General features: G+C 38.6%; 1 protein-coding gene across 3 annotated transcripts in view; it reads right to left on the bottom strand.

The window, feature by feature from the left end:
* SPATA16 (spermatogenesis associated 16) overlaps window positions 1–26,146 on the bottom strand; it is a 242,481-nt gene that overhangs the window by 142,648 nt on the left and 73,687 nt on the right. For all 3 annotated transcript variants that reach the window (XM_012928723.3, XM_058661084.1, XM_058661085.1), the window contains exon 4: window positions 1,519–1,608. In XM_012928723.3, coding sequence (XP_012784177.2) covers window positions 1,519–1,608 — 90 coding nt within the window. The remainder of the gene's footprint in view (window positions 1–1,518; window positions 1,609–26,146) is intronic.

Genomic DNA, 26,146 nt, shown 5'->3' with positions numbered 1-26,146 from the left:
ACAGTGACAGATAAGCTAGACATCCAAAGGGGAGAGAGAGGGAGAGAGAGAGAGAAGATCTTCCACCTGCTGGTTCACTTCCCAGATGCCTACAGCAGTCTGGCATAAGCCAGGCCAAAAGCAGGAGCCAGATACTGCATCTGGGTTTCCCACATGGATGGTAAGAACCCAAGGTTTTGCCATCATGTGCTGCCCCCTAGATACCTTAGCCATGTGCTGTCCCCTAGGGACACAGCAGGAAGCTGCATCTGAACCACAGAGTAGTTAGACCTGGAACCAGCCCTATGGTAATAGATGCAGGTCTCTCAAGGGGTGGATTAAACGGCTGCACCACAATGTCCATCTCTCATGGAGAATTTTTCTTGCTACTTTAGCTCACTCTGGCTTGATAAACTGAGAAAGAGCCAACAGTTTACTAAGAACTGGCTCTTGCAAAAACAGAAAGATCAAGGTCTGTAGTGTTTGTCTACTTTCAGAGCAGAAATTCTCCCAGCATCGCTAACTTCTACTACAGATTAGCAAATGACTCCCTCCAATTTTCTCAAATTTTAATAATTGTTTTAGAATCTGAAAGTCCTCTGCTAGCAGTTTTTTCACTGGTTTCAATCTGGGTTGCTTTATTTAGGCTCCTATTAACTGGATTCAAGACAATAGTAATAGGCCATCTCTTAAGGAAAGCTACTTTTCATAGAGATTATCACCTGCTTTTGTTGAACCTATGAAATTCATTTGCAGCTAATGAGCCTTCTAAAGACACTTTTTTTGCAGTGTGCAACAGAATAATGCTTAACATCATTTCCTAAATTCTCTGTCATTCACATGTTGGGAACAGTTTGTGCAAGGCAAGCAAACCATAGGGACAAATCAATGCAGAGAACAACAAAATAGGCAGAAGCTTTATGTTGAAGTATATTAAAGGCTCTAACCCACTGGCTGTGCGGTAAAGGGAAGGAAAATATGGTTTTATTCTTAGAACTGTATCTGTGAAACATGTAACATCTGTTCTCTTTATAGTAATATTTTTTTTAAAAAAAGCGATGCAGAATCAATTCAATTTTTTAGTAAGGACATTAATACAGAGGTCAGAAGGGTTCATGGCATTTTAGTGGCCTGGCTGTAAAGTCAAAGTGGAGAGAGTACCTTGGAACTTTTCTTGTGATTGGATTCTCCAGAACTCAAGAAAGAGACAGAGGATTGTGTCTCTTTACAAGCCGATTAGGAATGTCCTCAACAGCAGAGTTCAAGTTCATTTCTAACATTCTATGGAAGTTTTCCCATCATCGTTGATGACCTCATGGTTGGAAAGTTTGAATTTTGCTAAGAGCTATGATCATGGAATAGCTTTAATTAAAGGAAAAGATAGTCAATAATTGTTGGTTTGACATTTATAAGACAATAATTCGGGTAAAATCATATTCCAAGAGAGAAATGGAAAGTTCTATTATGCTATTACCAGAATCTGAGAATAAAATTAATTTAACTTGCAATAAATCTTCACAAAAGTTACAACAAACATACCGGGCAGCTTCTGAATATCTCTCCAGACATCTGAACACTGTGGCTTGACGAAGATGGTTTCGAAAATAGGCTGGATTTAAAACAATGCTCCTGTAAGAAGATAAAAGAAATGCAAATGCCATTAAGTTTTTAAAAGACAATTAACCGAAGTGTACAGGAATCAAATCACATGCATTTAATTTTATATACTATCTATTTTTAAAGGATACTAATGACTGAAGCCTTTTTCTTCCTGTAATTGTCAGTTAACGCAAATAAACAAGCATTATTGAAAAACTAATTAAGTTTGCATCATAAAAGCAGCTTTATATTTATAGTGCTGGATGTCTTTATAGCTGTGACAATGCAAAGGATTTGAGTCCAACTTACATTACATATAATCCCTGGTGCTTTTTTGCTTTATGTTAGTAAATCAGACAAAGTCACAAGTTATTTGTGGTAAGTTGACTTGTAATGAAGGAGGAGTTAAATAGCTGCTGAATTTCAGTTAAAAGAAAGGAACATACTCATTTGAATTCTGTAATTAGGTTCTGGTTTTCTCACTGCCAGTGGCATTGAGGGAGGTCGGTAGCACTGTCAGTAGTCTTGGCCTTGGTCTTCTTCATAAGATTCTTTCTTACTTTGAAGCCTGAATTTTATTTTGGCTGAAATGACAAGGCTCTTCTTGCAGAAAAGATGATCTATCTACCGTATGTGCTAACTCTTCCTCATTGACTAGAGGTCTAGAGAATCAGTCCAAGTTGAGAAGAGAGGCTGATCCCGCCTCACCTGGTTTGATCACTCATCACATGGTATTACTACTAATAAACTGGTCAACAGGCATTCCCTTCCTTGCTTGGTGGAGAGCCTGCTATGGTGAATCACTGATCAATGCATTTGCTGCAATGATATGAACTAGACAGATCAGTTCATACTGTATCACCTATAGGAGTCAACCGCAATGTAGCTTCAACTACATCGATTGACATTTGAAAATGTTACAGAACCAGTATAAGATTATTGAGCCAAATTTTGTCAGCTTTTCAAAAATAGGTTAATGTGAATCACTTGAAATTTGTCTATTGTTGAAGTAAACGGTTCTTTCTTTAAAACCTTTTAAAAAGATAATTTTAAAAGGTTTTATTTATTTCTACTTGAAAGATTTACAGAGGGAATGAGAGACACACCAAGAGAAATCTTCCATTTGCTGGTTCATTCCTCAAATGGTCACAATGGCTAGAGAGCTGAGCTAGTCTGGAGCCAGGAGCCAGAAACCTCTTCCAAGTCTGCATAATGGGTGCAGGGTCCCAAAGACTTGAGCCATCATTCAGTGCTTTTTCAGGCCACAAGCAGGAAACTGGAGGTGGAGGATTAGCTTGCTATTTCACTGCAATGGCCCCCTGAAAAGATATTTAAAATTTTTTTTTTAAAGATTTTATTATTATTGGAAAGCTGGATATACAGAGAGAAGGAGAGACAGAGAGGAAGATCTTCCATCAAATGATTCACTCCCCAAGTGAGCTGCAAAGGGCTGGTATGCGCCAATCCGAAGCCAGGAACCTGGAACCTCTTCCGGGTCTCCCACGCGGGTGCAGGGTCCCAAAGCTTTGGGCCGTCCTCCACTGCTTTCCCAGGCCACAAACAGGGAGCTGGATGGGAAGTGGAGCTGCCGGGATTAGAACCGGCGCCCATATGGGATCCCGGGGCTTTCAAGGTGAGGACTTTAGCCACTAGGCCACGCCGCCGGGCCCTATTTTTTAAATTTTTAAAATTTATTTGAAAAGTAGAGTTACAGAGAAAGGAGGAGATTCTATCTTCCATCTACTAGTTTAGTTACCAAATGGCTGCAATGGCAAAGGCTGGGTCAGGTTGAAGCCGAATCCTGGAATTTCGTCTAGGTTTCCACCATGGGTGCAGAGGCCAAAGTAATTAAGACATTTTTTGCTTTCCCAGGCACAGTCAGGGATCTGGATTGGAAGTGGAGTTGCTGGGACTTGAACTAGCAAAAGGGATGCTAGCATCTCAGGTAGAGGCTTAACTTGCTATTTCACAATGCCAACCCCAGTAATAATTTTTTTTTTGAGAAGTTTACAGGGCCTTGTGAGAATTATATAAAAGCTGTGAAATTTGGTCCAGAAGCAAACGCATAAACATAATTGTCTAAATTTAGAAAACTCTTGTGCAATTGATGAACTCCAGATTTTTAAAAAAAATTGCAGACCAACAAAGTTTTTTCCCAGAAATCTTAGCAATGGGAAGATGAAAGGGGGAAGAATTAGATGATTCTATGATGATTAGATAGACTGTATTATTTAAATACAGATGGACAGAAATCGCAGAGGTTAAGGAAACTTTCTAAACTGTACAACTAAGTTTCAAATCTCCTGTTTCCCTTCTATTGTCACAGAATTGTTTTTAAACTACATCTCACTGCGTGTTCTATGATTATTTCTGAATTAGAGGGGTCTGAGTCAATGAGGCTTTACCATACTATATGACTAATGATTTGTGCAAATTAATATATTAATCCCTCAAGAACACAGATACTTTGCTTTGGTGAGTTCTGATTAAAATGTTGGAAATTTAAAAATCTTGACATGGGTTCATTCAATATCAAGATAAAACTATTAATGTCTAACACTAATACTTTTTGTTACAACAGAAAAAGAGCATGCCTGTAGTGAAAATGATGACAGATTTAGTTCGAGTTTTTGCCCAAGAGGAGAAGATTTCTTCATCAGGTCAGGCTTTCCTTATTTAAAGCAGCAATTTTTCTTCTTCATTACAACTAATTCTCCCTTCTTTCTTTATCTTTATTTAATCACATATGCCTATTCAGTAAGTAGCTACAGATGTGATGGGTACAAAATTTCTTGATGCCTGGATGTTTTTAACCTTTAAGATTTCTTTGCCCGTGATGTAGTATTCTGATCTTGCTGAATTATTCTCTAAGAATCTTGTTCTGCCAGACAAGCACGTTTGACTAAAATAGATTGGATCAGAGAGAAGTTTGGGGTGAGTGGACAGGAGTAATGAGGGAAAGTTTGTTAAGAGGACAGAGGGGCAGGAGGAGTCACCAAAGTACCAGTTGATGTAATTTGAGAAAAATTTTTGTGGCTAGTAAGGGTTAGTGGGCAGATACTATAGGAACCAGTTAAATAATGTTTTTAAAGGATAGAAGATAAAACATTGTATTATGAGTCTGTAATGATTTTAACAGAATATGCGTCTACTGTTAGGCTGGACTGGATTTGTTTAGCCATGACGCTACACCGTTCAAAACCACTCAGGTCCCAACTCCCTAAGAGGGATCCAAGGACATCCTACACTCAACCTTAACATTGAAGGTTCAATTCATTATTTCTGAAGAACTATGATTTTTAGACTTTTATCATGGCAGTGATCCATGTGTGCTAATTATTAGATATCTGGTGAGGAAGGGCTCATGGCTGTTGTACAGCCTAGTTATTTTTTATATTTTATTAATTTATTGATGCTTTATAAATTGACTTCACCTTTTATAGGTATCTTATGTTGTGTGCAACTTGTAGAGAAAATGGTGATTTGTCTCAAAAGTTCCTAATCATCTCTCATTTGATGCTGTTTGGAGAGCTGCAGGAGGCACCATCATATCCAAAAGGAAAATTTTACCGTGCCACATTGAGCAAACTACACATGTGAGCAGAGAGGTCTCTGTTGATATTATACAAAAATAAAAATACTAAATTATTTTTAAAGTTTCGATTTAGTTTTGATTCGAGGGAGAGAGACTTGACATTCCACTCACTGGTCACTCCCCAAATATCTGCAATAGCCAGGGATGGCTTGCGTTGAGTTTAATGCCTGTCTTCCTCGCAGGTGGCAGGAGCTTGCTTACTTGAACCACCACCTGTTATTCTCAGGTCCTGCACTTGCAAGAAGCTGTGATGCATACTGAAGCTGAGCCTGGATTTCATACACCCTAATATAGAATGTGGGTATCTCAGGTGGCATTTTATTTACTATGCCAAAGATCAGCTCCCCAAGTTTATTCAGTTATGTCAGTTTGTTATTTGTGGTATATCTTATGCTTGTTATGATTTCTGCTTGTGCATGGAAATGTGGAGTCATAAATATCATGTTCTTAAAACTGTATGTTGAAATATATGAAATTTGGTTCCTTTATATAAATAAAAAAGAAAAAACTTTATTTTTAAGTTCACATGATTTGATGTGTGTATTCATTTTATTCATTTAATTATTGTATCTGTGCTCATTTTATCATGTGCATATATTGCAAAATGATCAGACCACATTTTTTGATAATCATCCCAAGCTTCCCAATTAAATCATTACATAATTCAGCCAATCTCCCTGGAGTTAGATGGAATCTCAGTAGAGTTTTACTTGTATTTCCCTGATACTTAAGGAGCCTGAGCATTTTTTTTCCGCGTATGTCTGTTAGCCATTTGAATTTGTTCTTTTGAAAAAGGTCAGTTCATTTCCTTTACCCATTTCTTACAGGGTTGTTTGTCTTGTTATTATTGAGTTTCTGAGGCTCTTTGTAAATCCTGGATATTAGTCCCCTATTGGTTGTGTAGCGTGCAAATATTTTCTCCTATTGTGTTGTTTTCTTCTTCAGTTTGTTGATCGTTTCCTTTGCTGTACAGAAGCTTCTTAGTTTGATGTAGTCCCATTTGTTTTATTTGGCTTTAACTGCCTATGGCTTTGGTGACTTTTCTAAGATGTCATTACCTACCTTACATCATATATAGAAATCCACTCACAATGAATCAAGGATCTAAATAGGTGATGTGATATATTAAAGTATTGGAGAAAAATATAGAAGAAAGTTTATTTTTAAAAGCTTCATTTATTTTTAATGGAAAATCAGATATTCAGGGAGAAGGAAATACAGAGAGAAAGATCTGTCTACTGTTTCACTCCCTAAGTGGCTGCAATAGCTGGAGCCAATCCGATCCAAAAGCAGGAGCCAGGAACCTCTTCCAGATGTCTCACGCAGGTGCAGAATCCCAAGGCTTTGGGCCATCCTTCACAAGCAGGGAGCTGGATGAGAAGTGAAACACCTGGGATATAACCTGACGCCCATATGGGATTCTGGTGTTTGCAAGTTGAGGGTTTAAGCATGAGGCTATCATGCTGACCCTCTGGGGCAAGTAAGACCTTGGCATAGACAGAAAGTTCTTGGAAAACAGCCTATAAGTACGGGCAGTAAGAGTAAAAATACAGTTGAGATTACATCAACCCAAGAAGCAAAGGAAACACACAACAAATGAGGGCAACTTATCAAGTGAGACAAAATATTTGCAAACTAAGCACCCTGGAAATGATTAATATCAAGGACCTATAAGCAACTCAAGAAACTCAACAATGAAACAGTCCAGTTGAGAAATGGAAAGATGGCATGAACAGACCATTTTTCAAAAATGAAATTCAAATGGTCGGTAGACAAATGAAAAAAAAGTTCAGATCATTAACCATGTGGGAAATTCAAACAAAACCACAGTTGGATTTTATTTCCCTTATGTATATTCTTTCTCTACCCTCCAGAAAATTAACTTGTCTTTGAGCACAATGCCACTTACGTCATTTTAAATTAAGCAGCAACTTTATAGGTAGTAATATCACCCTTAAATAATGTACACTGTGATATATTTTGACAGATGGATAACCATCATAGCAGCGGTACAAAAATTCCTAGCTATACCAGAAGGGTTTTTCACACTCTCTTATAGCTGATTTCGTCCTTACCTATCCAGTTTCTGGCAACCATTGATTTATTTCCTGACTGTATAGTTTTACATTCTCCAGAGTGCCACATTCATGGAATGACACAGTGGAAACCTGTGTGTAAAGCTTCTTTCATGTAGAATAACACATGTGAAGTCCAGCCATTTGCTGCATATGTCAGTAGGCTGTCTCCTATTACTGTTCTTTTAAAATTGTTGGCATGTTTCACTGTTCAATCACTCACGAACTGGTCACCATTCAGGTTGTTTCTGTTCATGGTTGTTATGAATAAAATTGCTGTAAACATTCTAGTAAGTGTCCTTTGTTGAAAGCATCCATGCTCCTGGGATGAGAATATGGGGTTCTGTGGCAAGCAATGTGTAACTTGTTCAGATTTTGCTCAGCCTCTTTTCAAAGCATTTGTTGTATTCCACTTCCTCACCAGATAGCAGGAATGTTCCAGTTGCTCTGTACCCTAATCAGAGCTTGCTACGATCAATATGTATGTGCACAGATTTTTATTTTTGGCTATAGTACATGGATATATACTTTCATCTAATTGTGGCTTTAGAGTTCATATTCCTAGTGACTAGTGATATTATCTTTTCATTTGTTTCCTGGTCATTTGTACAAATTTTTTGAGATATTTCAATTGAATCGCTTATCCAACTAAAAAAAATTGGGACAAGCAAGGCATTTACCCTAGTAATTAAGATGCCTTCTTCACAAACTGGTGTACCTGAGTTCAGTATCTGGCTCCAGCTCCTGAATTCAGTTACTTGCCAATGTAAACCCTGGGAAGCACCGATCATGCTGTAAGTAATTGCGTTTTTGCCTCCTGAATGGGACAGCTGGGTGGAATCCCTGGCTCCAGGCTCTAGTTGGGGCCAAGCCCTGTCATTGTGGGATTTTTGCGAATGAACCAGCAGACAGAAGTTTTTCCCCTCTGCCTAACTCTCACTATCAAATAAATAATAATTTAAAAAATTGGGCTGTCTTGTTATTGAATTATAAACATTCTTTGTGTATTCTGGATGTGAATCCGTATTTTATTGTATACACATATGATTTTCTGTCTATATCTTGTCTTTTAATATCCTCATTTGTTTATTTTTAAGATAAAAATTTTAATGTTGTTGAATTTAACGTGTTTTTTTTTCTGTTATGGTTTGTGCATTTAACAGGTACGGTTTAGGAATACTACCTAACCCAAGATGCTAATAATATTTTCTGCTTTTCTTTCAAAACTTTGATAAGTTTTTGGTTTTAAATTTATTTCCTGTAAACTGTTTTAATTGAATTTGCTTATGGTGTGAGGTAAAAATGAAGATATTCGAATCTATAGCTTTTCCACAGCAATTAATTGACAAGATTCTGCATTTTCTGTTTGATTACATTGACATCTTTATAAAAATTCTGTTGAAGTATCTGTATGCCAATATTAGCATTTTGACTACTATAAATTCATTGATTTTTTATTTACTATAGATTTAAAACTGATTCTTCAGTCAGTAATTTAATTATTGTGCATTTATTTATTTATTTGAAAAGGAGATTTACAGACAGAGAGACAGGGAGAAAGATCTTCTGACCATTGGTTCATTCCACAGGGGTTCACAATGGCCAGAGCAGAGCTGATTCGAAGCCAGGAGCCAGGAACTTCCTCTGGGTCTCCCAAAAGGATACAGAGTCTGAAGGCTTTTGGTCATCCTCCACTGCTCTCCCAGGCTACTGGCAGGGAGCTGGATCGGAAGTGGAGCAGCTGGGACATAAACCGGTGCCCATGTGGGATCCTGATGCATGCAAACGAGGATATAGCCACTAGGCTACCATGCCAGAACCAATTTAATTCATAATTTAGTTGGCTTTTCTGATTTTTTTTTTTACTTTTTCATTTGAGCTACAGATAATAGATTGTCACTTGCTAAAATTACACATCAAGTTTTGCTAAATCTACATGAAAATTTAATGTTGACATCCAAACACTATTGAATATTCTAATCAGTGTAACTTATTACATCATAATTCAGGTTTTATTTCCTACCTAAACTTTATTGTTTAAAATGAAAATATTACAGAAATTATTAGAGATATCATAAAATATTAGACGTTTTCTTTATATTTTTGGTTGACAAAAACAATGAATTTCACATTCCAGCTTCAAATGGCTCATTGATAATTTTGGAAAAATCATTTTTTTTGAAAACTGCATTTGAATTCTGCTACACATTCCTAACCTCACTTACTAGTTCCAAAAGCTTTACTGAAGATACTTCAGCAAAACACGATAAACTGTGGATTGTCAGTATAGTTTAACTAGTTGAACAATTGATTAAAGAAACGATGTTAAGATCTTGCATTACATTTTTAGACATCTCCATTAGTGACTATGACTGAGAAAGGAAAATGATTTGTATAATATTTTCATATGACATATTTTATCTGGTCAGGAACTAGTATCCCTCAAGATGGAAACAAAATTCAAAGTGGTTATGGTTATGGAATATAATTAAATACTTCAGGAGTGGGAACTGGGCACAGTGGTTAAAATGCTGCCTGGAATGCTGGCATCCCATCTTATTGAGCTTGGGTTATCCCAGCTCCTCTATTTTTTCATCAATTTATTTATTTGTTTATTTGAAAGAGTTACAGATAGAGGTTGGAAGAAAACGAAGACAGATTGTGCTGTTGTCAATAATGGATTACAGGTCATTTTTCCATATGCCATTTTCATTTCCTTTGGCTATATTTCCAGAAGTGTGATAATTGGATATTATGACAGATAATTTTTTAGTTGTTTTCACGCTCACCATATTGAATTCTATAGTGGTTGTACTAGGCTACACTCCCACCAACAATTAAAGAGGGTGCTTTCTCCTCACATCCACATCAGCAGGTGTTATGATTCTAAATGTAGGCCAAACTCATTGGAGTTAGGTGGAATCTCAATGGAGTTTTTATCTGCGTTTCCCTGACAGTTGGGGAGTCTAAGCATTTTTTTTTTTGCAAATATCTATTAGCAATTTGAGTTTGTTCTTTTGAAAAAAAAAAATGTCTGTTAACTTCTGCATGCATTTCTTTACAGGGTTGTTTGTTTTGCTTTCATTGAGTTTCTGAGGCTCTTTATAAATCCTAGATATTAGCCCCCTATTGGTTGTGTAGTGTGCAAATATTTTCTCCTATTGTGTTGCTTTCTTCTTCAGTTTGTTGATTGTTTCCTTTGCTGTACAGAAGCTTCTTAGTTTGATGCAGTCTCATTTGTCTTTGACTGACTGTGGCTTTGGTGACTTTATAATGTCTGAGGAAGTCTTTTACCGATGGCTATATCTTGGAGAGTGCTTCCTATGGCTTTCTCTATTATTTCGAAGGTTTATGCATTCAGATTTAGGTCCTGGATCCATTTAGAGCTGATTTTTGTATAAGGTTAATAGGCAGGCATTTTGTTTCTTATCTCTGCATGCTGCTATCCAATTGTCTCAACAGCATTTGTTGAATAGACCAGGCTTTTCCTCTGGATTGTTCTCAGTTTTCTTACCAAAGATTGGTTGGCTATACATGTATGGGCTCCCTTCTGGTGTTTCTATTCTGTTCCATTGATCTTCTTCGGTACTTCTGTAACATTTCCAGACTGTTTTGATTAGCAACACCCCAGATGCCCACTGAAAGAGGAATGGATAAAAAAATGTAGTACATCTACTCTATGGAATACTGCTCAGCCATAAAAAAAGAATGAATTCCTACCATTTACAACGAAATGATTCCAGACACTGTTATGCTCAGTGAAATAAGCCAATTCCAGAAGAACAAATATATGTTCTCTCTGATGTAAGACAACTTTCATGTAAACATAAGGGCAAAAACATATAGGTTTTTTTTAGAGTAAAAACATTTACTCTATCAGGAAGCATTGTCTTCAATGCTTGTAAGAGTTGTCTTTTCTCCCAAGCCTATTTGCCGTATTATCATCTAGGAAAAGATAGTCTGGAGCAAAGACAAGTCAGGGCCTTGGTCATGACATGTGAAAAAATGTGGAAGATATCTGTTGAACTACCTCCCTACACAGACAACTTTGCTTACATATGTAAACACTAATTGTTCTATTCATAGTATCAGTATCTTCATAATATAGAAAAATAAAGATATTGTAGGACAATTATCAGATGCCTATTGAACAAAGTGGTTACCTTGAATCGGAGTAAAAATAAATCACAGGGAACTTTAAAAACAGCTAAATTAGACTATATCAAAATTAAAAACATAAGAAATTTGAGGACACTTCTGCGATTCATGTTCCTGATAAACGGCCAATGGCCACAGGCAGGTGTAAACTTTTAATTAGGGAATCTCAACGGAACTTGAGCTGTGGTTATGCATCAAGGTGAAGGAATTCATGATGGGGGAAGGGTTTGGGGTGAATAAATGAATATTAAAGAAAAAAAAATTTCTGTCCAAAAAAAAAAAAAAAAAAAAAAAGGAAAAGAAGAAAACTATGACTTGATAAGAGCAGGGCAAAAATGCCTAGAATCTTGAGTTCACAGACTGCTGCTGCCAGATATATTCAGGTCAAATACCCTGGTCAGTGGTCTGCCAGTAGGCAAAAGTCTGAAACTAAAGCCAAGGTCTGAGGACAGGGGTCTTCAGTTGGGTAGTGGGCCACGGCCACAAAACTGTGTGCTTTAAGGATCCTTGAGACAGTCATGTACTGCCTGATGTGGTGTGGCAATCAAGATCTGTGCTACATTAATTCCTTTAATTTGAATCCCCAAGCAGTTCAATGTAAGATTGAGATAGCAAATTTTCTGGGCCAGCTTCCCGCCTTGAAGAAGCAGACTTCCCTCTGGCTGCCCTACTTTTATAGTCTTTATTTTTGTAGTCTTTATTTTGTGTCTGTCTCATTTCTTATATTTCTTAATTGCACGTTGCCTCACTCTCTAACCCTGTCCGTGCTGTTGTATGCAGCAGTATTAGTAGTCAAAATTCTTATATAGAGAACTCCAATGACTCAAAAGCTATAACTACAGAACAAAACAATTAAAAAAAAGACAATAGAACTTAACGAATATTTTCCCAGAGTGTATTTTAAAATGTCCAATAAATACCTGAAAAGAAGCCAGGAACTAAGTCTTTTGCTTTACATGGGCTGGGATTCTATATGAGCACCAGGTTGTGTCCTGGCTGCTCTACTTCCCAACCAGTTCCCTGTTTGTGGTCTGGGAAAGCAGTCAAGCATAGCCAAAAATCTTGGGACCCTGCACTTGTGTGGAAGACCTGGAAGAGGCTTCTGGCTCCTGGGTTCAGATTGGCTCAGCTCCTGCTGTTGCAGCCACTTGGGTAGTGAACCAGTGGTTGAAAATCTTTCTGTCTCTCCTCCTCTCAATAAACCTGCCTTTCCAATAAAAATAAATGAATCCTAAGGGGAGAAATACCTGAAAAGACAGCCAATATCACTATTCATTAGAGAAACTCAGATTAAAATCATGACAAGCTGTCATCTCACATCCATTAAGATAGCTACCATAAAACAGTGAAAACAAAACAAAACAAAAAAACTACAAAATAAACAAATGTTAACAAGGATGTCGAGCCATCGAATCTCCTGTGCACTCTTTATGGGAATGTAAAATGATGCAACTACTTTGAAAAACAGTGTAGCAATGCCCCCAAATTAAAAATAAACTACTATCTGATTTATCAAGTCCACTTCTGATATATATCCAGAGGAATTAAAAATAGGATTTCAAGGAAATATTGCATGCCCATGCTCAAGCAGCTTACTCACAAGAGCTGAAAAGAAGGAGCAACTCAACTGCCAGCGGACAGATGAATGGATAAACAAAATGTATTATGTGCAAACAAGGAAATAACATTCAACCTTGAAAAATGAGGAAATGCTGATCCATAATATGGCACAGAACAATAGGAAGGATGTTATGCTGAATAAATAAGCTACATGCTCAAGACATACTTTATAATTCTACTTACACATGCTATCTACAGTAGTCAAATTCACAAAAAGCAGAATGGTGATTGTCAGGAGCTTTTGGGAGAAGGGAGTAGAAAGTTATTTACTAGATATACACTTTTGGTTCTGCAAGATGAAAAGAGTTTCAGAAATTGGTTACACAATTGAATTATAGATTTCAAATTAGATAAGGTGGGAAATTTTTAAGTTATGTGTGTTTTACCATAAGCAGGCAACAGAATGAACAAAGCATGTGTAAAAGTAGCAATTTACATATGCGTAAATTAAGTGCATAAAATAGGAAGGGTACTACAAAAATGGCAGAAAATGTAATGAAGATATTTGATGCAAATAAAGTTTTGAAATATGTGTATGGTGTTTTCATCTTTTCTATATACTTCTTCAATTTTCCTTGTACACGAGAGGGTACTAAACGATGTGTTTGAGAGAGAATTAATATTTTAATCTAGATTTGCTGGTGGTTAATGGAAGAAGGATCTAAGTTGCTTTAAGTAAGTCATTTGCTCAGTTCAGATAGTTCATGTACTATAAAGGATATCAACTCACTCAAAGATGCAGAGGAATGCAACAATCTGTGTCAACAGCAAATTTACAGAAAAATCAAGTCTTTCACTTTGTTATTTTATATAGCCCCTATCAATATTAATTTTTGGCACATTATCAAATATCAACCTGGCAAGCTAAATTTTTAGGTGGTGACAGAATTTGGAGTGAGAAGCAAACTTACATCATACTATGGACCGGTTACAGGGATTCAGTGCTTTGCAGCGATTTTGTCTTATTTGTTCTCTTGGATTGCTACAAGAGTGACAATTAGAAATAAAAGCTCGAATAATGTTTTTTTTTTTTTTTTTTTTTTTTTAATTATTTATTATTTAACTTCAGTAATTACATTGTATTATGTGACACAGTTACATAGATACTTGGGTTCTCCCCACCCCTCCCCAAACCCTCCCACCATGGTGGATTCCTCCACCTTATTGCATAACCACAGCTCAAGTTCAGTTGAGATTTCCCCATTGCAAGCGTATACCAAACATAGAGTCCAGCATCTTATTGTCCCGTCAAGTTCAACGGTTTCTTAGGTATACCCTCTCTGGTCTGATGACAGAGCCAGCAGAGTATCATCCCAGTCAATTGAAAGCTCCAACATACCATCAGCAAAAATTTACATCATTATGGAATTAATTGACATAGTAATGAGTAACCAATATGTTAAAAGTAAATGCGGGTTCCCAGCCACCTTCTGTGACCACCTCACCTATACTTCAATTTTAGTTTATACACAACATATAACATTCAAAACATAACATGTTATACATAACATCATATCATCTTAAATTAAGGCAAACATGTGGTATTTAACCTTTTGGGATTGGCTCATTTCCCTTAGCATTATGGTTTCCAGTTTGGCCCATTTGGCCACAAAGAACTGCATTTTGTTTTTTTTAATAGCTGAGTAGTATTCCATGGAGTAGATGAACCATAGCTTTCTTATCCAATCCTCTTTTGATGGGCATTTTGGTTGTTTCCATGTTTTTGCAATTACTGATTGTGCTGCTATGAACATAGGAGTACATGTTGGTTTCTCATAGAACAAGTGTTCTGGATATATTCCTAGGAGTGCTATTGCTGGATCATACGGTATGTTGAATTTGAGTTGTTTGAATATTCTCCATACTGATTTCCATAGAGGCTGTACCAGCCTGCAGCCCCACCAGCAGTGGAGTAGGGTTCCCTTTTCCCCGCAACCTCGCCAACAAGTGTCGTTGGTGCTTTTATTCATGTGGGCCAGTCTTACTGGCGTTAGGTGGTACCTCATTGATGTTTTAATTTGGATTTCCCTTATTGCCAGGGAACTTGAGCATTTTTTCATATGTTTATTTGCCATTTGGGTTTGTTCCTTTGTGAAGTGTCTGCCCATTTCCCGTGCCCATTTCTTGAGTGGGTTGTTTGTTTTGACATTTTGGTTGTTTTGTAGCTCTTTGTATATTCTGGATATTAGCCCTCTATCACCTATGTCGTGTGCGAAGATCTTCTCCCATTCTGTGGGTTGCCTTTTTACTTTGTTGATTGTTTCTCTAGCTGTACAGAAGCTTCTTAGTTTGATGAGGTCCCAATTGTTTATTTTGGTCTTGATTTCTACTGCATCTGGAGTCTTTTTTAGGAAGTGAGGGCCTACCCCTAAGTGTTCCAGTGTGTTTCCAACATTTTCTTCCAAAAGTTTGAAGGTTTCTGGATGTAGGTTTAGATCTGTTATCCATTTAGATCTGATCTTAGTGTATGGTGAGAGATGTGGATCTATTTTTTTGTTTCTGCAGGCTATCAACCAGTTGTCCCAGCAGCATTTATTGAACAGACCTTCCCATTTGCCTGGGTTGTCGTTTGTCTTTTTGTCAAAGATTATTTGGCTGTATCTGTGTGGGTTTCCTTCTGGCGTTTCTATTCTGCTCCATTGATCTTCCTCTCTATCTTTGTGCCAGTACCACGCTGTTTTGATAACCACTGCCCTATAGTATGTCCAGAGGTCCGGAACTGTGATTCCCCCTGCTAACTTCCTGTTCTTCAGGATAGTTCTAGCTATCCGTGGTTTTTTGTGCTTCCAGATGAACCTTTGGATCATTGTTTCCAGTTCCATGAAGAATATTTTGGGCAATTTGATTGGGATTGCGTTGAATGTATATATTGCTTTTGGCAGTATAGACATTTTAATGATATTGATTTTACCTATCCAGGAGCATGGGATATTACTCCATCTTTTGAGGTCTTGTTCAATTTCTTTTTTAAGCAGATTGTAGTTTTCTTCAAATAAGTCTTCTACATTTTTGGTTAGATTTATTCCCAGATATTTCATACTTTTCTCTGTTATTTTGAATGGTATCTTGCTGGTTAAGTCTTTTTCCATCTTGGGGCTGTTCGCATACACTATGGCTGTTGATTTTTGTTCATTAATTTTGTACCCTGCCACTCTACCAAACTCTCGTACAAGTTCTAGCAGTCTCTGTATTGAGTCTCTTGGCTCTTCTACATAAAGAATCATATCATCTGCGTATAGTGAGAGCTTGACTTCTTCGTTTCCCATTTGGATTCCTCTGATTTCTTTTTCTTGTCTTATGGCCTCAGCGAGTACCTCTAGGACTATGTTGAATAGTAGTGGAGAAAGTGGACATCCCTGTCTTGTTCCAGATCTCAGTGGGAAGGGTTCCAGCTTTTCTCCATTCAGTATGATGCTGGCGTTGGGTTTTTCATATATTGCTTTAATTATGTTGTGGATTTTTCCATCTATGCCTACCTTGGTTAGGGTTTTTAGTAGGAAGTGATGTTGGATTTTGTCGAAAGCTTTTTCCGCATCTATTGATACTATCATGTGATTCTTGTTTTTCAGTTTTTGGATGTGGTGTATCACATTTATAGATTTTCGGATGTTGAACCATCCCTGCATTCCAGGGATGAATCCTACTTGATCTGGATGAATGATCTGTCTGATGTGTTTTTGAATTCTGTTGGCTAGGATTTTGTTGAGAATCTTAGCATCAATGTTCATCAAAGAGATAGGTCTGTAGTTTTCCTTCTCTGTTAGTTCTCTGTCTGGTTTTGGGATTAAGGTAATGTTGGCTTCATAGAATGAGTTTGGAAGGGTTGCCTCTTTTTCTATTGTTTTGAAGAGTTTGTAGAGGATTGGGGTCAGCTCTGTTCGGAATGTTTTGTAGAATTCTGGAGTGAAGCCGTCTGGGCCTGGGCTTTTCCTTGTTGGGAGGTCTTTAATCACTGATTCAATCTCTACTTCAGTTATGGGTTTGTTCAGGTCGTTTGTTGCCTCTGGGCTAAGTTTTGGCAAGTGGTAGAAGTCTAAGAACTTTTCCATTTCTTGGTGATCTTCTGATTTGTTGGAGTACAGTGCTTTGTAGTAATTTCTGATTATGGCCTTAATGGATGCGGTGTCTGTTGTTATGTTGCCTTTTTCATCTTTGATGCTGTTAATTCTTGCCTTCTCTTGTTTTTTCTTTGTCAGTCGGGCCAGTGGAGTGTCTATCTTGTTTATCTTCTCAAAAAACCAGCTTTTTGATTCATTGATTTTGTGTATGGTTTTTTTTATTTCTATCTGGTTGATTTCCTCCCTTGTTTTGATGATTTCTTGTTTCCTATTGTGTGTGGGGCTCTTCTGCTGTTGTTTTTCCAGTTCCTGGAGGTGTGTGTTTAGTTCCTGTATTTGGCGCCTCTCTTGGGCCTTGACATGAGCTCCAATTGCGATGAGTTTACCCCGTAGCACTGCTTTGGCAGTGTCCCACAAATTTTGGAATGTTGTGTCAGAGTTTTCATTGGTTTCCATAAATTTTTTGATCTCATCTTTAATTTCTTCTCTGATCCATTGTTCGTTTAGTAGCATATTGTTCAGCCTCCAAGAGTTTCTGTATTTCCTGGGGCATTTTGAATTGCTGATTTCCAGCTTCATTCCGTGGTGGTCTGAGAGGGTACATGGTATGATTCCTATCTTTTTGAAGTTATTTAGGTTTGCTTTGTGTCCTATCATGTGGTCGATCCTGGAGAAGGTGCCATGTACTGCTGAAAAAAATGTATAATCTGTGGCCTTAGGGTAAAAAATTCTATAAATATCTATCAACCAAGTCCAGTTGTTCTATTGTTTGTATGAGCTCTGTTGTTTCTTTGTTGAGTTTTTGTTTTGTTGATCTGTCTATAGTTGTTAGTGGGGTGTTAAGATCACCCACTATTATTGTGTGCATATCTATGTCTCCCCTTAAGTCCGTGAGTAATTGCTTCACGTAGCTAGGTGCGTTTGAATTTGGTGCATATATGTTCACAATGGTAATTACTTCCTGATGGATCAGTCCCTTCACCAATATATAATGTCCTTCCCTGTCCTTTTTGATGTGTGTCAGATTGAAGTCCACATCATCTGAAATTAAGACAGCTACCCCAGCCTTTTTTTCTCGTCCATTGGCATGAAATATCTGTTTCCAACCTTTCACTTTCAGCTTCTTTGAATCTCTTCTGGTTAGATGTGTCTCTTGTAGGCAACAGATAGTTGGGTGCTGTTTGATAATCCATTCTGTTAATCTATGCCTTTTGATTGGTGAGTTCAGGCCATTTGTGTTGAGAGTTAAAATTGAGAGGTTGTGATTTTGCCCTGCCATACTTGTTTTTGTGGGTGTTGATATCTGTGTTATTGCCCTTCCTTGTGTGGACTTTAGTGGGGAGACCTTCCTGTTTGCCATCTTTGCTTATGATTCACCTCCTTTTTTTCTGGAATTAGTGCATTTCTAAGGAGATTTTGTAGAGCTGGTTTTGTGCTGGCATATTCTTCTAATTTCTCTTTGCTGTGGAAGTATTTGATTTCGTTCTCAAATACGAATGAGATCTTTGCTGGGTACAATATTCTTGGTTGACAGTTGTTCTGATTCAGGATTTGGAAGATCTTTGTCCATTCTCTTCTTGCTTGTAAGGTCTCTTCAGAAAAGTCAGCCGTGATCCTGATTGGTTTTCCCCGGTATGTGATCTTTTCTCTGCTTCGTACTTGTCTCAGGATTCTTTCTTTGTCTTCGTTGGAGTGGAACTTGAGCACCATATGTCTGGGTGAAGATCGCTTTGGGTCATATCTGCTGGGAGTCCTCTGACCGTCCTGGATTTGGGCTGGGTTCATGTTCCAAGTGTTTTGAAAGTTTTCCTGTATAATTTCGTCGAGCACCATTTGCATTCCTGATTCTTTTTCCGCTCCTTCAGGAAGGCCAATAATCCTAATATTTGATTTTCTGAGGTTGTCTTTCATTTCTTGTATGGTCTTATTGGCTTTGTTCAGGCTTGTCTCCAGCTGTTTCATGAACTGGGTGTGTTCGTTTTGTGTGTCTTCCGTTTCAGAGATCCTCTCTTCTGCTGTATTTGTTCTGTTGGTTAGGCTCTCAATTTTGTGCTCTAAGTCAAGGATTTTACTTTTCATTTGTTGTATTTCTGAGGCTATGTGGTTCTTGAATTCCTTGAAGTCCTCCCAATTCTTCTCATTGTCTCTGACATATTTTAACATTATTTTTTTGAATTCCTTGTCTGATAGATCTTCTATGTCTTCATCTCGCATCTCCGAAATAGACATTGGCTTTCGATCCTTTATTGGTAGGGTGTTGGCACTCTCATCTGGATCATTACCTTTTCTGGTATTTCTTCCCATTGTGTTAGTGTTTCTTTTTTGAGAGACCTAGGCACCAGTGTGCTGAGGGGTCTCCAAGCACTATCCTGTAGAGATCGGAGTCTGCAGGCGTGGAGTAGCAGGGTGTGGGAATTTTCAAGGCACTTTTGGTGCGTCTCCAGAACACTGGACCTCAGGGCGCCTCTTCCAGGGCCCAGAGGATTAAAAGCGCACTCTCAGCTCGTCCCCTACAGGTATGCTACCACAGGGCGTGGGGGAGTGAAGGCACTCTCTGTGCGCACCCTGTTTACTGGATCACAGGGCTCGGAGCAAGGGACTATAGGGCGTGTTCCAGGTGCTCTCTGGAAACGCCTCCTGCGCAGGTCCGCCCACCCCAGCACTTGCAGGGGACCGACCGCCCCTGCGCTAGCAGGGAACTGCCCAGCCCAGAGGCGTGCTTGGGTTCCTGTGGGATAGCACCGCCCAGCTGAGTGCCACACCGCAAAGGCACAGGGGAGTATCCAGTGTGCCTTTTACCTTTCTCCCAGACACAGTTTTGGCAGTCTCAAGGCACTCGCCCTGTGTCTCTAGAGGCTGGAGCCTGGGGGGGGAGGGGCGGGGAGGCCAATTGTGTTCAGGCTCTGTCCGTGCCCCTGGGGGGCCAACTCCCGAAGCCTCCAACCCACCACTGTCCCCACCCAACTCACTCAAACCTCAGGTTCTTGCAGTCTGCCTCTTCCTCTGGTGGGAATCCTGGCCGCCAGTGCGTCTCCCGACTGCTGCGTCCGTTGCTGGTCTCTGCGGGTCGCGATGGAGCCTGGAGGCTGCGGCTGGTGCAGGTCCCGGGGGTTGGCGACCAGGGTGGGCAGATGCCGGCGGGTCCCGGTGATTCAGGGTCCTGGTGTCCGCAGCGGGGCAGGTCCTGGCGAGTCCTGGTGACCAGGGTGAGCAGATGCCAGCGGGTCCCAATCTCCTCCGGTCCTCACGGCCACAGCGTCTTCAGGTCGGTCTTTGGGTGGGTTCGGCGGCTTTCAGCGTCTGCCCTCAGAGGTGACTCAGCAGGTCAGGAGCGGAAAGTCGTCTTCCCTGTCCTTTGCTTTGTTTTTCCCTGGTTGCTCTTCCGAGTTGCGTGGATTTTTTTGGCTCCACACTGTCCAGGGAACTTCACGTTCTTCTCCCTGTAGTTCTATGCTGCTCCACTTACGCTTTTGTCGCGTTCTAGCCCTCTCTGTCTGTGAGCTCTCTCACAGTCTTCCTCCTATGTCGGCCATCTTGCGAGTCTCATGGGCTATATCTCGAATAATGTTTTAACAGTCCTCCAATTAGGGAGAAGAGTTAAGAAGTCCATGTTTTCACTTTAAATATCTTCCCAGACAACCAAGACAGAAAAATGAATGACCCAATTTAATTTACTTGGGGGAAATGGAGCCATTTTATAAAGTATTAGAGCATAAAATTAGAACTAAAGGCATTGGTTTCTGATATAAGAAAATTACAGTAGATCATTCTCACAAAAAAGGCACATAGTTTTTCTGTATGTTTTTGTAAAAACATGAAAGTGAAATGTGAAACTTCTAGAAACCATTCTCAATGTTCCTTGAGTTCTTAGTGCGTGCATGTAACAAAAGAAGAGAATGAACTTTGGACAAGTAGCCAAATGGGAGTGTTTCAATATCATCTGTAATGTCTTTCCCAAAATTACGGTTAATTACAAAATAAATCATATGTGGAAAGCACTAAATTATGAAATTATTTCAATGAGTCACAAAAACTTCCTGCTTTCACTAACAGTTTGTGAATAAGTGCTTGGAACCACTGCACAATGTCACAACACTAAAAATATAAATAGCTAGAAGTCTGTCTTTATACAGCTAGGAAAGAATACACATTAAAGAATAGTGTCGGGCCCGGTGGCGTGGCCTAGCGGCTAAAGTCCTCACCTTGAAAGCCCCGGGATCCCATATGGGCGCCGGTTCTAATCCCCGCAGCTCCACTTCCCATCCAGCTCCCTGCTTGTGGCCTGGGAAAGCAGTTGAGGATGGCCCAAAGCTTTGGGACCCTGCACCCGCGTGGGAGACCCGGAAGAGGTTCCAGGTTCCCGGCTTCAGATCGGGGAGTGAATCATCAGACGGAAGATCTTCCTATCTGTCTCTCCTCCTCTCTGTATATCTGACTTTGTAATAAAATAAATAAATCTTTAAAAAAAAAAGAATAGTGTCATCTATATCAAAATATATTAACATTATAATTTGACCATGAGATTACATTTCTTTAGAAAAATAAAATGAGCATTAAACAAATAAAATAAATTTAATGGGATATCAATATCAAGAAGTATATCCTTTTTAAAGAAAATATTTATGTTTTTTTTTTTGGAAAGGCAGATAGAGGAGGAAAGAGAGAGAGGAAGATGTTCCATCCACTGGTTCATACTCCAAGTGGCCCCACCCGCAGGAGCTGAGCTGATCCAAAGCCAGGAGCCAGGAGCTTCTTCCGGATCTCCCATCTGAGTACAGAATGCCAAAGGCCTTGGGCATTCCTTGATTGCTTTCTTATACCACAAACAGAGAGATGGAGGGGAAGCAGGGCTGTGGGAACATGAACTGGCACCTTATGGGATGCTGGACGTTAGCCCCTGGGCTACCATGCTGGGTCAGAAATAGGTGCTTTTAAAAGTGACTCTTTTAGGGCTTCAAGTCTTTCTCATTCTTACAAATCAATATTGTTTTTTAACATGAATCAAATAATCATGTAAAAAATGAAGACAATATTTTGTTGGTTCTTTGGAAGTGTGAAGTGATATACAAATGAGTAATAGAAAAAGCATTTTCCCTCATTTGATTTTTAAGCTTAGTTAATTGTCTGCTGAAAAATATTCTACAATAGGAAGCCATGTTCATCCAAAAAGCATTCGTATTTATACCCAGCACCTAGGAAATACTTTCCACGTAATGAACACTCATTTATTATTTGCAGAATAAAGAAATATATATGAAGTGACTGAATAATATTTTTCTCAATAGGCATATTAGATTCACCAATGATGTCTGTATCTACTGTGATCTTAACATATCAAGGATAATTACCCATGGGTTTTTGGGTCTATATCACAATTGAATACCAAATTTACAAAATTTCATAAAATATTTATCCTGATGTGGATGTGCTCAAGAAAAAAAGGCAGCTAATGTAAAATTTTGATAAATAGAGCCTTATAATTTGAAAACTCTGAAAGCAGCCCATATTTTGTAGACTGTAATTGTGTCTTCCCAATTTTTCCCTCAATCTGTCAAATGTCTAGATAGAGTAAGCATGAAATGGATTCCCATTTATTTTTCATCTACATTGTAATCCAAATACTGTCCAGTAAAAGCTGTTAGTAAATCATTGGGTCAGTTTCTCCCAACAAAATACTCTTTAAGTAATACAGTATATCAACCTATCTTTTGACATTTTCATTTTTTGTTCTTGACATTTTCTCTTAAAGAATAGTGCAGTGTTGGCCTTATTATCTTTTCTTCAGGGTCTGTAAAGCAAATACTAACTATCGGCTTTCTTGTTGAAAGGCTATCAAGATTTTGAAAGCAAAGATGCAGATGCTAAGGCCCTACTCACCTGTTTGTGAAACACTGAGGGGAGAAGGGGGATGCAGTGGCAACGGTGCTTCAGAATTAGTATGTGTCCGGTTACACTTTTGTTTGTTGCTCTTCTCTGTTCCTTGGGTGGGACTCATTTTAGAGTAAGTAGTTAGTAGGAAAATTACAAATAATAAAGCCTACTCTGTTCTGACTTGCAAGAAATTATCTCTGATTCATTGAGCAAGAATTACTGTACATTAATTGTTTCTGACACTTGCAGTTTCCAAAGAAAGAATCAGAGGGTAAGAATTACTAGAACTAATATTCTGAGTAAATATTCTGAGTATGGAAACTCTAAATTCTGCTGCATTCTATTTTTTTTAAAAGATTTATCATTTTTATTACAAAGTCAGATATACGGAGAGGAAGAGAGACAGAGAGAAAGATGTTCCGACCAATGATTCACTCCCCAAATGACCAGAACAGCCGAAGCTGCGCCGATTGGAAGCCAGGAGCCAGGAAACTCTTCCAGGTCTCCCACACAGGTGCAGGGTCCCCAAGCTTTGGGCCGTCCTCGACTGCTTTCCTAGGCCACATGCGGGGAGCTGGATGGGAAGTGGAGCTGGTGGAATTAGAAGCAGCAGCCCATATGGGATCCCAGTGTGTTCAACGAGAGAATTTTAGTCTCTTGGCCACCATGCTGGGCCCACATTCTATTATTTTTACAGTGTTTTTACAAAACAAATTTTCTGAGAATCTTTAAAACAAATCAAAATAGAGTATAGTGGATTCCTTTCCAGAATACTGCTGAGTAATGAATTTGGATGCTTGTTTATTTTGAGATCTGAAAATTGGGTTTTGATTTTTATATTTGAAAATTAAACGAGATTTTTTTGTTTAAATTTATTCATTAATTACATTGTATTATGTGTCACAGTTTCATAGGTACTGGGATTCTCCCCACCCCTCCCCAAACCTTCCCCCCACCATGGTGGATTCCTCCACCTTGTTGCATAACCACAGTTCAAGTTCAGTTGAGATTCCCTCATTGCAAGCATATACCAAACCTAGAGTCCAGCATCTTATTGTCCAGTCAAGTTCAACGGTTTCTTAGGTAGACCCTCTCTGGAGGAATCCACCATGGGGGGAGGGTACAGGGGAAGCTCAGAGACTATGAAACTGTGTCACACAATGCAATGTAATTAATATAAAAAACCCCTGCCATGCCCAATTACCTGTATAATGAGGTAAATTGGTCATAGGGGAAAGAAGAGTTCTATGAAGGATCTGTTCTCTAGTTACTAAGTTACTAGTTCACTAATACACTAAGTGAGTGCACTAAGTTACTAATGCCTCTGGTGGTAATAAGCAGATATCTGAGACAAACACTGCAAACATCCTAAAGAAAGATGAATGCTGCAAAAGTGGGGAAGACATCATGGATGTACAACCCCCCACTGTGGTTCTCACACTGTGGTCTGCAGATCTCAAAGGGTTCCCAGCAATTTCAGGAAGCTCACAAGGTCAAATCTATTTTTACAGTAGGACTATCATATTCTTTTTCCTTTTGCACTGTGTTGACATTTGTCAAGATGTTACAAAAAAACATAATGGGTAAAACTGCTGGCTCCTTTTCAGGTATCAAATCATTTACAGTCCACTATTCTAATTGCCATTGAATGCATCATTCATTATTATGGGCATTCATCTGCATCTCTCCCAACTCGAGAACTTGGGTTACATGCATCTCATTTCTTGAGTACAGGCCTTTTCAACATTTGTTTTAATGAGATGGGCCATGCGCAGCAAACATTTCTTCATACCAAAACCTGATGACCCTCTCCTAGAAAAGTATTCATGTGCACTTGTGCTGCTGTTTGCGTTTGTGAACTGACTTAGCTGCTGATTCCGTGGAGCATTCTGTTAAACTTTATGAGACTACCAACATTGGAATTTGGTAGGGATTTTTCATAAATGAAATAAATACACCAGTTATTTAAAGGATCACACCTGACAGTATTTGTTGCCAATGCTAAAAATTTGAGCTTTCAAAACAACAACAACAAAAAGAACCCCAGAAGTTTTGAATTTACTTCTGTTGCTGTGAATTTGAGAGCCTTTCAATGCTTAAAGACTTTGGAAAAATGAATTTGGTGATATTAAAAATGTGGCTTTTCACTTTCAGTCTTGCAAAATGAGATGTGTCAACATTTGGGAATCTGATATGACCAAATTACCTATCAGTAACATTACTAACTCATTCATGGAAAATTATCTTTTCAAAGTTCAAGGCAGATCAGTGATGTAGAGCATAGAAGCTAACTGATAGAGTCTGAGAATCCAAATTGAAAGTCATCTTCTCTAGTCTTGGTGTACTATCAAAGAAGAATATTTATTTAACTGTCTGAAAAGGCTATAAAATATTCTTTTTAAAAAAGTACATAGATCTGGGCCCGGCGCGGGGCCTAGCAGCTAAAGTCCTTGCCTTGAACTCGCCAGGATCCCATATGGGCACCGGTTCTAATCCTGGCAGCTCCACTTCCCATCCAGCTCCCTGCTTGTGGCCTGGGAAAGCAGTCGAGGATGACCCAAGGCTTTGGGACCCTGCACCCGCGTGGGAGGCCCACAAGAGGTTCCTGGTTCCCGGCATAAGATCGGCGCAGCACCGGCCGTTGCAGCTCACTTTGGGAGTGAATCATTGGATGGAAGATCTTCCTCTCTGTTTCTCCTCTCTGTATATCTGACTTTGTAATAAAACTAAATAAATCTTTTTTTAAAAAATACATAGATCTGTGTAACTGGATTTTGTACCTATAACTTGAGCAAGGTGCACTTGATTGAATGCACAATCACATATGAAAATCTAGCTTTCTTTTCTGACAATGGTTATATTGATGTGCAAAAATGTAAAATTATGATTTTTCCACATAATGCATTTATTGTAATTTCAAAATGAGTTTAAATATATATGTACTTATATATGTATAGATATATACAATCTCACATGTAATGGATGTATTTCATATATACATGGATACAATGGATTTATATTTATTGCATTACTCCATGATTGCTATGTTGCATATGCAGTATAGGTTTAGAACGTGTATGTATAATACATATATGTAATATAACATGTAATTGATTTATTGTAATTTCAGATACTTTGTATATATATGTCTATGTATATATATATACAAATGTATATATAATTTATATAAG

The sequence above is a fragment of the Ochotona princeps genome, chromosome 3 (genome assembly GCF_030435755.1).
Source record: "Ochotona princeps isolate mOchPri1 chromosome 3, mOchPri1.hap1, whole genome shotgun sequence".
In the NCBI taxonomy this organism is placed as follows: domain Eukaryota; kingdom Metazoa; phylum Chordata; class Mammalia; order Lagomorpha; family Ochotonidae; genus Ochotona; species Ochotona princeps.
Note: the sequence above shows the minus strand (reverse complement) of the source record. Positions and strands in the feature narration are given on the sequence as shown.